The sequence below is a fragment of the Myripristis murdjan genome, chromosome 11, assembly GCF_902150065.1.
Source record: "Myripristis murdjan chromosome 11, fMyrMur1.1, whole genome shotgun sequence".
Classification (NCBI taxonomy): Eukaryota; Metazoa; Chordata; class Actinopteri; order Holocentriformes; family Holocentridae; genus Myripristis; species Myripristis murdjan.
The window spans coordinates 5445829-5461964 of NC_043990.1; the positions used below are offsets into that span (position 1 = coordinate 5445829).

Here is a 16136-nt window from a genome sequence, read left to right on the forward strand (position 1 = left end):
GTGAGTGAGGGACAAAATAATATTGAGATGCAACGAGAAATAATTCAGAAGTTGACGTCATCTCGTCGTTCTGTCCTTTATCTATTGAGTTAGCTCGTATTTCAGGCGTTTTTACAGGCAAGAAGTGAATTTATCTTCATCCTCAAGGTCATTTTGTTAAGGAGTCATGGCCTCCGGTGGACATTGGTTCACCGTGCTCAGGATGTCTCTCCCTCCAAAGGCCACAGAAAACAGTCAAAAGATGTTATTTCACTCGGGGAGGTGAACTAATTGACGTCACCGGCGATGCTAAACACGCCCGGGGGGCAATCAGAGGGATTAAGAGTTTCCTTTTAAGAGCAGAGACGGTCCGCCCCGCCCTGCCTGCCAGCCGCTCGGACATTTTCATTTGCAGCTCCCAGACATTTCGCTGATGATGCTCTCCAGGCTCCGTGATGTTTGCAGCCGTGGATCGAGCTCCGTCTTTGGCTGCCAACTTTACAAACAACGCCTCCTCCGAGTTCCTCCCCCTGTCTTCACGGCCCGGAAACTCACCTTTCAGTTTGTATTTTATCACTTTTATGTCCTTCCTCTGTGGTAAATCATGCCACCCTGATGTTAATGTATGTTATTTCCCTACCCAGCATGCCTCTCTATCCCTAATTTGGACACTAAGGCTAATCCAACTCTTCTGTCCCCTTCAATTATGGTGGCCTGCAATTTATAGAAAGGATAAAAGTCACATTTTCACAAGAGGAAGTTTACTATTAGAGCAGAGATTCAGCAGAAACATCTCGTGAGGATACATCGCCGTGTTAAAAACTGCTTCAGATTTTTTTCTTTTTTGAAATCCTCCACTGATGGAAAAGCCAGAAATCACAGCACAGTTTGAAATAATCATCGAGTCTTTCCCCTAAGATTTCAACATTATGAATATATATTTTAGCTCTCACATAGCCCACGGTTGTTTTCAGTTATGCATGGCCCAGTTAGAGATAAGGCAGTAAATACATGTTTATATATTTTGACAATGCATAAAGGGCTGTACGTATCAGAAATATGCACTGGTGAAGTCTATGTGTTTACTAAACCTTCACTTTTAATATCAGTAACTCTTCACAGGAGTTTTTTTTTTTTTTTTTTTTTTTGATGATTGTGGCCTGAGCTGCTTGATTTCATGGCAGATTTTCTCAAAACTCGCAATCCAATATGCAATGTTTTGGGTGCTTTTGGCAATGAAATTGAGGGAGTCAGTGAAGTAATCTGCAACAAATAATGGCGACTTTTCATTTCGGTGTCAATAAAACAACATAATTCTCTGAATAACCTCACGAAAATGTCTGAGGATAATAAAAAATGCAAACTTCCAAATAAACCATTGTTGCCTCAGTCATAAAGTGAATCAGCATCGCGTGGCTTAGTGGATTGGTATTGAATATAAACCTTTTCAACCCCTGTAGATATTTTGTGCCGTGAAGCTGTGTGAGCCCTTATTCTTTTGCGCTCACTCTGGATAACAGCGCCAGCTAAACGCCCTAAAAGGTCAGTGTTGGGGAAACCTAGATGGAGACGTGTGAAGCTGAAAGCCGGAGCACCTGGACGACAAAATGAAAAACCCTGAAAAGCCGCGTGGGTTCAGGGGAGCGGCCTCCTGAAGGGTTCCTCGTGTGCGACGGAGAGAGAATTTCACTTCCACTCTAATTTTTTTTCCATTACGCAGCTGCGCCTCTGTCAGAGCGGGGCAGCTTTGTGTGGCTCTCAAAAGGGGGAGTCTCGCAGCGTTGGGGTCTAAATGTGGTTTGGGAGGCCTTTTCACACGCCGCCGGGCCGGGGCCGAGGCGTTCGAGGCGTTCGAGGCGTTCGAGGCTGAAAGCTGTGAGCGGAAAACAAAGTGGATCGATTCAGCCGGACTCACAAGTGTGGGATCGATCGTTATGACATTTGCTGTAAGCTTTCTGAAGCTGGTAAGCCGCTTGTGGACTTTGTGTGTGTGAGTGTGTGTGTGTGTGTGTGTGTGTGTTTGTGAGTGTTATATGTGAGTGTGTGTTGTGTGTAACTGAGACAGACCTTTATGTGTGAATGGGCGCCATCGTTCATGTCGTGATGCCGTGAAAAAAAAACAAAAAAACAGTTTACATGTGTCATAAACAAAAAAAAAAAAAAAAAAAAAAAAAAAAATGGACATCGTTTGTCAAAATTAATCCATCCAGATTATATAACCAGCTATCAGTCTATCAATCTGTCTATCCACGTATTGATCCACCTATTCACCTGTCTGTATGTGTATCCATCTCTATATCTCTTACACTGTTTCCCTCTCTCTCTCTCTCTCTCTCCTCTCTCTCTCTCTCTCTCTCTCTCGCTCAGACCTGCCCCTCCTGTCCTGCGGTGGAAACCCCGTTGTCCGAAGCCTCTTTAAGGAGTCAAGGTGAGTTAAGGAGCGAGTCCTCCGCTCGGGGAGGAGCAGACTGTGACGGTCCGTCGCTGCCAAGGACAGGATTACCACAGCCAGACAGCCGCGCTGCTGACCTCACCTCCACCTGACCCCCCCGGCCACACGCACACACACACACACACACACACACACACACACACACACACATTTCAGAGGACGTTCATTAACCACAATCATTCCCTGATCCTGATTTTTGCATTTTTTCAACCTCTAAAGGACCTTTCGGTGTTTTCAGCCCTTCACACTGCACACACACACTGACCATTTTTCAAAGCATACTGCACTTTAAAAAATTTTTTTCATTATTTATCAATCAATCAATCAATCAAATTTTATTTATATAGCACCTTTCAAACAAATGCATGATATTCAAAGTTACATCTTGATTGACAAATAAGCATAAAAAGAAGTAAAAGGACTAGGAGACCGATGCATACTCATAAAATATGGTTAATTAAAAAAATAAAAGATCAAGAAATAAGAGTAATCAGACAAGAGAGTGAATAAAAAGATTTAAAACAATAAAAACACAGCAATAAAAAAAACCCCTCAAGAATAAAATACTGAATAAAATATAAAAACCTTGCCAATTTTTTCAGATGATAAACCTAAAATTCTCAGCTGCCCAGGTTTAAAACTTAGCTTTGTTTGAATGAAGTTTGCAAAACGTTTTCCTAAAATCTATTTTGTAAGGGGCGGCTTTCTGGTGGACATTGTGTTGTTTGTGTTTACAAATGCAGAAGAGAAGAACGGTGCGTTCACGTGCTATCACAAGAATCAGACATTTTTTAAATCAGGAATCGAGTTTGATTTTTTTTCCCACACCAAACAGGATGTAGCTGTTTGGTTGTCGACTTTGGAGTCCTGGATGTCTGAGTTTCCCACCAGCATGTGAACGCATCGCAAGACTTGTAAATCAAAACGGGGTTCAAACTGAATTACCGTGCGATCCTAAACGAACTCTGACAAACTAAACCCGGGCGGGGTGTTCGCTGTGATGGATCACCTGTCTGAAGGAAGTTTTCAAGCCTTTGCGAGTTGATTTTGGTACCAAACTGAAATGAATGGTTAGCAGATGGTTCGCCTGGAAGCATCCATCTGTTTGAAACACATTCAGAAAGTACGGGATGCTTTGGAGAATGGCTGGCGGGGAGGCAAAGCGTTCATAAATCACAGCAAATGGGCTAAAATATGCAAAAACACCTTTCGATTAAAACTTGACTTGACAGTTTCACAAGTTGGTAGCCCAGGAGATAAGCATTGTTAAATTTCCTTCTGTCAGGTGATGTCATGGTTGGGTGCTGCTATCTGGTTCCATTTAAACCCATATTTGTTCAACTCTGAGCCTAATGAAGCTCTTCTGTTTTGTTTCCTCCTCTTTTCCGCGGCTGCCGTCTGCAGCTGATGATGTTATACAAGTGGCCGATCATGTCATTCAGCCTGAATTATGGATTCACTTCACCAACATCAACCAAGAAAAGCTGAAAGTCAGTATCTGCAGCAAAGTACTTTTGACGAAGTGGGGGTTCTACAAGCCTTATGCAAAAACGGCTATACTTCCACCAAAGAAAGATTAAAAAAAAATGCAGTATTTTGTAAAAACTGAGGATGCAACCAGCTGATCTTCAGGTAAGTCCAACCTGGAGCTGAGTAGCTAAAGTAGGTCAGGTAGGCCAGAGGTTCTTCAATCAAGAGTTTTAGTTTTTAAATAGGATATTCATGAGTTTGCTGTGTTACTGCACTGGGAGAATAAGAATTAGAATCAACACCTATGACTAAAAAATGGTCTTGTTCTCCTTAAAAGATTCACTGAGCGATTTGAAAGGATCCAATTTAGCAAAATGTTTTCACACCCAACGCTCAGGCCGGTCAGTGATGTTTTACACCAAAGAGACAAAAGAAGAAGAAGATCTTGGGTCCTCTCTTTGACTCGGTGCAAAGCACCACAAAGTGTCTCTTCTCTAGTTTCCAAGTGGCTCACTCGTCATTCTCACGTTGTGGAAACAGCAAAGTGTCTTGTGTCCCTCTGAGCTCCACGGGCAGCTCAGCTCTGAGGTCAGTGCTGCAGGTCTCTCTGCTGTCTAATATTTATTTTATTCTATTTAATCTTATTCTATGTTTCTATTCTATTACCGCTGCTGTAACATAAGAATCCCAGTTTGCGATCAATAAAAGTATATCTATCCATCTATCTATCTATCTATCTATCTGAAGCTCATTATCAGACAGTGATGGTGGCCTCCATAGGGGGCGCCGGCGAGCGTCCGCTCTGCTTGTCCCACACACAGGGACGCTGCTTCACCTCAGGGAGCTCAGATGGAGTCCTGATCTGCTCGGGAGCTTTCACTCCGTCTCCTTCCTTCTTACCTGGAGAATCCTCCATTAGAACAGCAGCCCACCAAGGTGTGACACACCTGGCTGTTAGAGGGGACGGGAGACGGCGCTCTGATTGGTTCACGGCATGTTACGCCCAAAACACAGCCAGGATTCATGAAGAGACTCAGGACAAGCCTTTAGAACCAGGAGCCTGGAGCAATGATCCTTTTTTCCACCGTTAAAATAACAAAAGTGGACTTTGACTAAATACACTTATGCCACGCTCTTCACACTATAACCTTCATTTGTTAAAATAAAGCCCCTGATGTTGGGGAGTCCAGCTTTTTCCAGATTTCCAGTGTAAGGAGTGGAGACAGAAATCCTTCCATCTGTCCGTCTTGGTGGAGACATTTGATCCTCGTGAGGTTCAGCTCGACTGGACAGCAGAAAAAAAAAAAAAAAAAAAAAAAAAAAGGCAGCCGGATGTCATGCCGCGTTCTGCCGTGTCTCTGCTGTGTTTCTACTTTGCTCTTTAAGCATCTCTTTGTTTCGCTCAGACAAAGAAATTAATAAACTTCCACCGTCTGCATTGAAGTGGCTTCCAACCTTTTCTTCTCGTCCTCATAAATATAGAAATATGAGCGCACGCACGCACACACACACAAGCACACACACACACACACACACACACACAGACAGCTAACCAGATGTACAACTATGCACACACACACACACACACACACACACACAGACAGCTATAAATAGTAGGCCGTGTGTTTGTATGCAGATACACAACATTTCTCCCTCCTTGTCAGCTCCCTCTCCCTTCACCTCCCTCTCTCCCTCCTCTGCCTCCCTTCATCTTTCCTCCTCCTCCTCCTCCTCCTCCTCCTCTCTGTCATTCTCTCCACCTGAATACTAATGGACCGTCTCTCCTCCTCATCCTGCCGTAGCATGACTCAAACATCCCTCCTTCCTGTCTCTATCTGTATCTCCCCTCAGTCTCTCTCTCTCTCTCTCTCTCTCTCTCTCTCTCTCTCTCTCTCCACCAGCGTCTGTCTCTGTCCTCTGTGCAACACAAGTGTTTTGGAGAAGCTCTTGTTTCCCATAAATTTTCTCTGCTTGAATTCCTCATCCTCATCCTTCAGCATGACTCATAGACTTTACCTCCGCTCCTCTCCTCCTCCTCCTCCTTTTCATCTCTCTCTCTCTCCATCCGTCTCCTCCCCTCTGCCAGGCAAGTTTTTCTTGGATGTTTTCCACGATTCCTCGGGTTTCCTACCGTTCCCTCCCTCCCTCCCTCCCTCCCGTTCTCTCGCTCCTCATCTGAAACCAACACAACCAAAATGCTTTAAAAAGGAAACCTAATCCTCTTTCTCAAAGTCAACTCTGAATTACAACAAACATCTCTGCTGACATTCAACCGGGGGAAAATATAGCATTTGCAAATATTTTAAGTGGTTAATCCACAAGATCCCAAATTTAACTTGTCCCTCCGACGTGCAGCGGCGTGCTGAACGTGACGTCTGCCTGGTGTCTGCCTCTGTGTACAAATATATTTTCTGTACTCTATACTGGGGAGTGAATGGCGTCAGATTTGGACTTTCTCACATCAACTCTGCTACTAAAAACCTGCAAAGTTCAAGATTTTGGCACCTGAGCTCTGCAGCAACGTTAGGTGGCAAAACATCAGCTAACCTATTGTTAAGTTCAGCCCCAGGTTTATTTAAAGCCTAAACATCACTGTCTACAGTTTCAAAGGGCTTTTACAGTTTTCAAAAGGCAGGATGACACGCCCCTGACTTAATCCTCACAGCAGGCAAGAAAAAAAAAAAAAACTCCCAAAAACAGCAGCTGGGAAAAAAAAAAGGGAAAAGTGGAAGCAATCTGGAGACGGACCACAGAGAGAGGAGACCCCTAACCCTAACCCAGCCCAGACAGGTGGGCAAGGTGTGCCGACACAGAGAACAAATTACAAGGAAAAAAATCACTTCACACTCAGACAAAATGTTGGAAAACATCAACGAACGTGTTGTTGCAGAACTAGGCTGTCCTCAAACTGGGGCCTTTAAGTGTACCGCACATTAATTCATGTGCACATGCAGGTGTTTTCATCAGGATGAGGACAATCGACAGCTAATGTCCAGACTCAAAACTCACCTGTTCAAGATAGCCTACTCTCTGTAACTGTTCTGTTCCATTTTTTATTTTTATTTTTATTTTTTATTTATATAATGTAAAAGACATGACCAACAAGCGACTTCCATTACTGAATCCTTCATTATCAGTGGTAGTGATCAAACATGGGTCTGCAAGTGTGAATTAATAGTTGTTGTAGTTTATATTGTGGGATGGGTGTCACAATGTCTAATTAAGTATTTTCTATGATGTTTTCTTTTTATGCTATTTTCTATGATGTTTTCTTATGCTGTGTTTTCTGTGATGTTTTTATGCTGTGTTTTTTTTTTTCTGTCGTTGCTGTATTCTGTATTTATTTTTACTGTAAGGTGACCTTGAGTGCCATGAAAGGTGCCATAACAAATAAAATGTATTATTATTATAATGTTACATTGCAAGCTTCAACACATCCAGTGGGTTTAACTGCCAGGCTTTAATAAATGTGTCCATCACATTTGTTGATATCTCAGAATTAACTTATGCCTTTCCTATCATATCATGTAATGCTATCAAATGGCAATGTTGGCTTATGTTAGCTGTCACAGGTTATCAAATGTTTTACCTTGAAATATGACCCAGTGTCCCTCCAGATTTTCACTATTCTCACTATTATTATTATTATTATTATTATTATTACTATGTTAATAAATCAGGGATCGGTGAAGTGACAACAGTGTGTCAGATTCCCTGTGTTTATAAATGACGTGCAACACAGCAGTACAATATAAAAACAGCATTTGAGCTTCGTACCCTGAGCGTGACGTCAGAGGAAAATGGTTGAAGATGAAGTGTAATATTTCAGAACTCCTTTCAGCACCACGGACAGCAACTCCACGGACGAAAAAAAAAAAAAATGTCTTGCCTCCCAAAATCCACCAAAACACACCTGAAATCTGTAATAACACCAGTGAACACAAAACGCAGGAAGTGCTTCGGTGTCACGAGGAGGATCTGAGGATCGTAGAATCAAAAGTAGAGGTCAGATTGCTTCAACCCTGGCACCATTAGCTCAGCAGAAAAACCTGAAGTTTTTGATGTAATGTGTGTATGTTTAGTTGGTTGGTATGTTTGGGGTGAGCAGCAAAAACAAAAAATGGGACAATTTGGTAGTGAATGTTGAAAACCAGGACATTCAGTTTTGCAGATATTTGTCAGGACGCGCAGCTTGAAACTGGGCCGTCTGGTGACTGTATGCAGGACTAGGAAGAGCTCTTTCAGGGTCATATTGTTACCCTGCAAGGGGAACTCAAACTCCATTTCCTCACAGTTTGTGGCTTTTAGGAACTCTCACCTCTTGATGGATAATATAAAACTCAAGAAAATCCATGTTTTTATCTGGGTTCCATCGCTTTGAGGTTCTCCCAGTATGTTTCTAAAAGAGTTCTGTCTGTTCATCTGTAGTAACCAGATCTGAAAATAACTGCAACACGTATTTAACTGAGTAATGGACGACTAAAAAAAAAGATTTGCATTTGGAAATTTTAGAAAAACATCATGACTGTGTAGTAAAGGACTTCAGCCAAGCACCATGAATTTATAAAAGAAAAGCAGAAAAGGGAACGGTGGGTACAGATGAAGTCTCTTTTAAACAGAAAGTGGCGAGCAAACAAATTTCAAAACAAAAGTCGAGCACAATGAGCGCTTTAGTGTGATTGGCTGGAAGTCGGCATGGCTTATGGATATTGTAGTAGGTGTCACTGAAGTGTGTGTGTCTGATGAAATATTCGTAATCACCGATGGCAGCAATAACGGTCTAATAAGTCTTGTTTCACCCTGTAGAAAGTCTAATTAACACAGATTGGCTGTAATAACCAGCAGAATGCAGTTGTATGTTTTGCCCAGATCTGCATATTAATGAATGATTCATTCAAAACTACTATAATTCCTTAATGCGTTAAGATGGGGCGTTCATATTAATTGCACAGATCTGTTATGTGAATATCCATATGTTGACACAGGAATATTTCATAATTAGTGTGTTAATTACTTCAGAATTGTTAAATTTGCATAGTTGGTGATGTTTAATTTATTAGAGTAATTATGGTGGGACATTAGGTCACTCACATGCCTCGACTGATTTTTTTCTCCATGTTTGTTGCTAAGCTCTCAATCGCTGCTTTCTAATAGATCACCTGTCAATCAAACAGTGTGGCTGGGACGGTGACGGCGTCTCTTTTCTTTTCTTTTGCGATTTCTGCTGTTCGAGCCTGTTGATGGCGTTTGACGGCATCTTTTTAAAACCACTGCGCCGCCGTAATCACGGTAAATCTCCTCAGCTGATTTGGCTGTAACAAACTAAAGAAACCACGTCGATAAAAACAAACAAAAGCACATTTACAAGGACTTGATGCAGCAGCAGCAGAGACGTTGGTATTCATTACCGAGCCTCGCTGTCAACATCTCAGCCATCAGGATGAGCCGGCAGGGGAAAGCTGAGACATCACAAGGCCGAGCTGCCACCCACCAACCCTCAGCTGTTACTGCCGCACGTGTTACATCTGACTCCGGGCGCCGGAGGAAGACGCACAGAGGCTGAGAGGAAGGAGGGACTCTGCACACTGCCTGCACAGTTGCTTCTGCAAAATGAGATGTCAAGCATTTGAGAGAAAAACACAACACCTACTCTTACAAATGGACCGCCATTACAGAAGCAAAAGTGCTAAAGCGTCCTTGAGCGAGACGATGAGCCTCTGTGCATGAGCCTGACCTCTGACCTCTGCAGGACAGAGGTACAAGGTTTAAGATGCACCTCATCCTAAAAACGTTTAGTGGCGGGACAATGGATGGTTTTCATCTGTCTGTGAAACATCATGTGTCCAGAGGTGAAAAGCCAGGTGTCCTTGCACCTTGATGGATCATCATTATTCTTACCTGGCGCATTTTCCAGGTGAGAAGGAAGGCTTCTCATGAGCAGATCATCTACGGCGACAGCAGGACTCCATCTGAGCTCCCTGAGGTGAAGCAGTGTCCCTGTGTGTGGGACAAGCAGAGGGGATGTGTGTTGTCACCCCCCATGTATTACTATTTTGAAAATGAGTTTAAAGCAGGGGTGAAAATCGCATTTCATTATCGGGGGGGACAATAAACACCAAAATTTCAGAGAGTAATTCCTGGGGGGGGGGGGTGGCATGAAAAAATTGCTGTCTGGCATGACTGTACCTCCCTACAAGAACTAGAAACTCCAAATAAGCTCCAAAACAGGAGGAAATTCCTTGAATAATGCAACTACATCAAACAATTCTTCAAAAAACATATTTATTGTAGTTTCAGCAAAAAACAAAGCAAGATATGGCATCAAATAGTGTACGGTAAGGTAATAACTAGGCCTACAAGTAAAAAAAAAAAAAAAAAAAAAGTGTGGATCACATCAGACTCAAAGTACAAATAGCCTACTTTAAATTAAAAAAAAATAGATATCTGTTTAGAGACAAATAGAGGATGAGGGAAGTGGAGGAAAATTTATAATTAGCACCGCTTGCATTGTGCTTTCATTGAATACTACTATACTATTCAAAATTATTTATTAGTGTTAACAATGTTTTTTTTTTTTTTTTTTGGCAGCCACTCAGCTTGATCTCCAGCCTCCATCAAACTATGGGACTCCATCCTTTGTCTCCTCCCTCTTACCCATATCATCACCTACAATAAATCCTTCATCTTTTACTCAACTCTCTGGGCTCTAGTTTCGCAGACCAGGCGAGGCGGGGGCGTAGCGCAGATGCGCTTCGCCAACTGGGTGTGGCCAGGCGGATTTTCCAAGTTTGGCACGCCGTTCTCGGTGGCGCAAGTACTCCGCCGTCCCTCCTACCGATGCAAGGGAGGAGAGAAGGCGTGGAGTGGGTTTGACACAGCCGATTCACATGTAACCAATCAAATGAGCCCCTGTCCTCGCCTTTAAAATGCGCTGCGTGAAGGCGTAATGAAAGTTTACACAGCTGACATGGAGGTCTACTGCCGCAGGCGGAGCGGAGCCCAGGAGACAGGCGCGGAGCGGAGACCAGCGAGCAGTGCGCACACGTCACCAAAACCTCACAGGCAGGCTTCCGGAATGTCAGGCACCTGAACAATGCAATAAATACCGAAAAAAACACTATTCAATGCTACGATCACAATCAGCACATACATATATCTCCATATCAACTGTCCCGTCACAGCTGATGTCAGATCAAAGGAGATTGGCACCGTTTGTGCTGATTGTGAGGTTTTGGTGATGTGCGCCAGGCAGCCAAACTTCCACTGCGCCAGCTCCGCTCTGCCTTGCGCTGAAAGTAGACGTGGTTTCAGACGGCGAGCTTTTGGCGCACCTCGGCGAAGCCTTTTGGCACGAAACTGTCACTGCACCAAGCCGAATCTGTCGGCACCTCCCCCCGCTGCGCCACCACTCCCATCTCGGCGAACCTCCGCCTGCGAAACTTGGAAACTGTCCGCCTCTGCCGCTTCGCCGGTCGAAACTAGCTCTGTGCGGGGTTCGCCTCACTGCGCCACCCCGCGCTGCGCCGGGAAACTAGAGCCCTAAGTCTCTGTCTGCATGTGGGTCCTGCCAGAAACATCACTGTAAAAAAGCAAAACAGAACCACTGACTTCAGACCTGTTTTTTGTTGATCAGTCAAGGCAGCACTGCAGCAACACTGCAGCTGACCACACCTCAGTTTAAGACCCAACACACCCATGGGCGCTCAGATGGACACAAGTGCATGAGCTGTTCACACAATTTGGGCGCTGAAATGTCACGTTTTCAAATTTCACGCCACAGTAGTAAAATGAGGTAGTGTGGTGGCACAACAGACGGGAGTTTCCCTTTGCAGACCAGGTGTGAGTCCCAGGTGTGAGTCCCATGTCAAGTGAAGTGTTACACATTAGGTGGCCATTATTAGTGAACCATAGCATTTCATAACATTAACCATGACCTTTTCCAAACCTTAACCACGTAGTTTTGGTGGTTAATGACACTAATGAAGCAAATGTAATTTTGTTTTATTTCAAAGTTCTCATCTTTAGCCTTTTCCTTTTTTAATTCTTTTTTAATTTAATTTGTTTCTACTGTCTACTGTACTTTATATGAGTCTACTGTACTTCATATGCATCTACTGTACTTCATATGAGTGTAATGTACCTTATATGAGTCTAATGTACCTTATATGTTGTCTTTTATTGTTTTATTTTACCTTTTCCTTTTTTAATTCCACCCTGTGCTGTTTTATTATTTTTAATGTTTTATTTTTATTTAATGTGTTTCAAATGTTCTTCTTTTTATTGTGAAGCACTTTGAGCTGCAATTCTTGTATGAAAGGTGCTATACAAATAAAGTTTTATCATTATTATTATTATTATTAATGAAGCGAATGTAATTGGCTAAAGTAGCTACCGAGTGAACTAGTCACATAATGCCATGGTCATGTGACGTTGATGCAGGCTCCATCACCTTGGCTATTAGTGTAAATGTTGATGTGCTGTGTGTTTGCAGAAACGTAAAATGCAACGTTTTATTCTGGCGACTGGATTGGAGTCAGTGTGTTTTCATATTCATACCGAGTGACTGAGATGGAGGGAGGCAGCTGGGGGAAGTGGGAGGAGGGGAGAGAGGGGATGTTCAGGGGTGAAGAACAGCTGTATGCCCTGTCAGACAGACAGACAGGCAGACAGACAGACAGACAGAGCGAGGCCCAGCTGCAGACTGAAACAGGCAGTAATGCGATCCATATTACATGCATCAGATGTTGCTCGTATCCACCATTGCTCGCCTTTACTCGAGCGGAGTAATACTTTCAAAATCCTGCAGCGATGAATATCAAAGTCATGCATTAGATCGCTCGGCGGCGTGCCGCGTCAGCCGGCAGACGATGAATAAACATGTTGGCGTCGGCACTCCGGAGTCACATGTTACATGTAATGAGATAAGAAGAATCTGATTGCATTTGCATAACGTTCAGCTGGCAGCTCTATCCTGGGTGATGTATGATGAGGCCAAACACGGAGTTAAAAACATCCAGATAATCCAGACGGTCCAAAGCACAAAGACCATTAACGCAACATTAAGGAAAATGCTATCTGTCGTAAATATTCTCATGTTTAATGTTAAGTATTTACAGTAATAATCCACAACATTTTCATGTAATTAAACAATCTCTGCTCACTGCTTGATGTGGTTCAAGAAACAATCTGAAATCTTTTCCATGGTCTGTTCTAGTCACTCGGTGTCTGGTAAGTGACGCATTTACATTTTTGCGGTTTGCTTGGAATAAAACAAGAAGAAGAAGAACTGGGTCGTCAGCAGGAGCAGCGACGGCCTCCATGGCCGAGCAGAGAAAAAAAAGAGAAACTCAAACTCTGTCGATGGGAATTCCAAGCCCCGCCCACATCGTTTGATTGACAGGTGATCTGTGGGACGCGCAGCGCAAAAACACCACAGTGATGAGCGCCTAGCAACGAAGATGGAAAAATCAAAAATCTTGAGGAATGAAGTAGCCGACTTAAAGATACTGTCATACTTGGAAAGCAAGAACCAAAATAGAAAGAAATTCAGCCTTAAGAAAGAATGGAAGAAAGAAAGAAGAGGATAAAAAAATCTTTTTCCCCCATCGTATCAGAAAGCCTGACGTGCCACCAGACGCGGCTCTGATCATCATCAGTGTAAAATTACGTTAATTGAAATTATCAGCGGGCAATCAGAGTCCTAACAGCTTCAGACGATGGGTGTAAATGTGCAGGAGTTGACATTTGACTCCGGAGCAGCAACGAGACCCAGAGGGACGGCGCAGCGGGCTAATCACATCACATGACCCGCCGTATAGATGGAGCGTGTGTTTCCAACATGACACACATCCTTTAGTGAATTCAGTGTTTCTAAAATACTGTAAAGGGAACCAAACACTCAAGTCACTGCGAGAAGTCTGTACAGGAAAACTATTCTGTATTTCTATATTGTTATATTCTGTTTTCGTATTTATCCATAGGACTGAAGAGTGTATGTAAACTTCATTTCAGTAAGACCTTAAAGGAGAAACACTGGAGAAACACACCGCCATACGGACCAGAATGCAACGGTGCAACGGAGCTGTCACTGGAAACGGGAAATACAACGACTTGTTACGGCTTTTTTTTTTTGTTTTTTTGTAATGTAACAATCAGGTGTAACATTTTTTTTTTCATAATTTAGGATGAATGTTCATATTGTTTGGCTAAATGTGCAAAACCGAAAGATTCACTCAGTAGAAACACGTGAAGCACAATAAAATGTAAATAAAGGGCAGATTTCACTGGTCTTTTTTTCAGTCTTTTAGAAAGTTTTAGGGTCACAAAGACAGACAGCTCTTAATCTAGATTACACGAAGTTCTAAAGATTATATCGATGATGAGTTAAATGATGAAATAAAAAGGTGTCAATCCAAGAAGGAAGAGAAGATTTTATGATATTGATACGTGTGCTGTTGATATTGATATTCGAAAAGAAGACGTAGTTGTGTCGACGCGTCACTGATCAGTGAAGTACCTCCGGCTGCCATCTGGGGGCGCCGGCGTGCGAAATTTTATTCTGAATTTTTTCAATCATTTTGTTTCCACATTTTTCAGAGTTTGGATGAAAGTTTTCATGTTGATTGATTATTGAGTGTCTGTGTGTGTGTGTGTGTGTGTGTGTGTGTGTGTGTGTGTGTGTGTGTGTGGACGCATGGATGTGTGAACTGAATGTATTTACACTGATGTGCATATGTGTGTGTGTGTGTGTGTGTATGCAAACCCAAAGTGTGTGCCTGAATGTGTGTGTGAGAGACAATTCAGTAGAGAAATGTAGAGATGTGTGTGTGTGTGTGTGTGTGTGTGGGATATGTGTGTATGCTCACATTCATGAGTGTGTTGGTTTGTTTGCAAACCTGAAAATGTGTATGCATGCAATTGTATCTGTTTGTGTGTGTGTGTGTGTGTATGTGTGTGTGTGTGAGAGAGAGAGAGAGAGAGAGAGAGAGAGGTAGAGCGACATACACAATCACAGCAGAAGCGGAGTGTGTGACGACGGCACGGAGAGAGCGACGCCCTCACTATTCCTCTCTCTCTCTCTCTCTCTCTCTCTCTCTCTCTCTCTCACACACACACACACACACACACACACACACTCACACATACACACACAAACCCTTTCACGCACTGGGGAGAGGAAGACAGTAAAGAAGAGAGAGAGATAGGCAAGAGAGAGGAGCGGAACGGAGAGAAGAGGAAGAGGAAGAAGAAGAAGAGGAAAAAGAAAAAGAAGAAGAAGAGAAGAAGAAGAAGAAGAAGCGAGAGAGAGAGACGGGAGAGATGCCCGCTGGACGGATGGATTTTATTTTCTCCGAGCTGCACCAGCCTCTGTAAGACCAACATGGGCTGCATTGGATCCCGGACGATCAGTAAGACAGCACCGCTTTCCATTTCACTGCGAGCCCGGGAGAGGATGGAGGGATGCGGGGAGGAAGATTCAGAAAATTAAGGGAGGATGGATGAGGCTGCGTTTCTGCGGTTTTGGGTTTTTTTTTTTTTATTATTATTATTAGAAAAGGATGAGGGAAAAAAGGAGGACAGGAAGAAATAGGACAAAATAGAGGATGAGGGAAGTGGAGGAAAACGGGATGAGAGAGGCACCGAGCGGCGCCGAAAAACCTTAAAATACCCCTATAATATTCCTATAATATCCCTGTGATAATCCTGCAGGGAGTTGGGAGTGCGTCTGCGCTGCTCGGCGCGGAGTTACCAGTGACCTTATGGTACTTTATGGTGTTTTATTTCCCCCCTCATCGCCTATGGTGTTTCTATGATATCCGGATATCACAGACGTGCAGTTACAGTGAGTCTGTAGTTTATTATAGGGAATATTATAGCCGCTTCCTCTGCGCTCAGGGTGTGTTTGAGGTTTGAGACAGACACAGACAGAGAGCGAGATGTGTGTGGAATAAGATGCGGGCCCTGACGTTTCATCTCCACATGGATGACAGGATGCGTGCGTGCGTGCGTGCGTGTGCATGTGTGTGTCTGTGTGTGTGTGTCTCTGTGTGTGTGGATGCGGATGGAGGAGATCGGGAGAATGTCACGTTGTTTACAGCTATCACCAGGGAGAAGCATGGGAGGAAGAGGAGGAGAAGGAGGGATGAGAGAGAGAGAGAGAGAGAGAGAGAGAGAGAGAGGTGAAATCCTGTTAGCAGCGTCTGTCTGGCATAACTGCTGTGGATTGTGATGGAGA

General features: G+C 43.4%; 1 protein-coding gene across 2 annotated transcripts in view; it reads left to right on the forward strand.

Moving 5' to 3' along the window:
• The first annotated feature begins 15179 nt into the window (after positions 1-15179).
• LOC115368296 (uncharacterized) overlaps positions 15180-16136 on the forward strand; it is a 75882-nt gene continuing 74925 nt past the window's right edge. For both annotated transcript variants that reach the window (XM_030064357.1, XM_030064358.1), the window contains exon 1: positions 15180-15309. In XM_030064357.1, the coding sequence (XP_029920217.1) occupies positions 15282-15309 (28 nt within the window). In that variant the 5' untranslated portion in view covers positions 15180-15281. The remainder of the gene's footprint in view (positions 15310-16136) is intronic.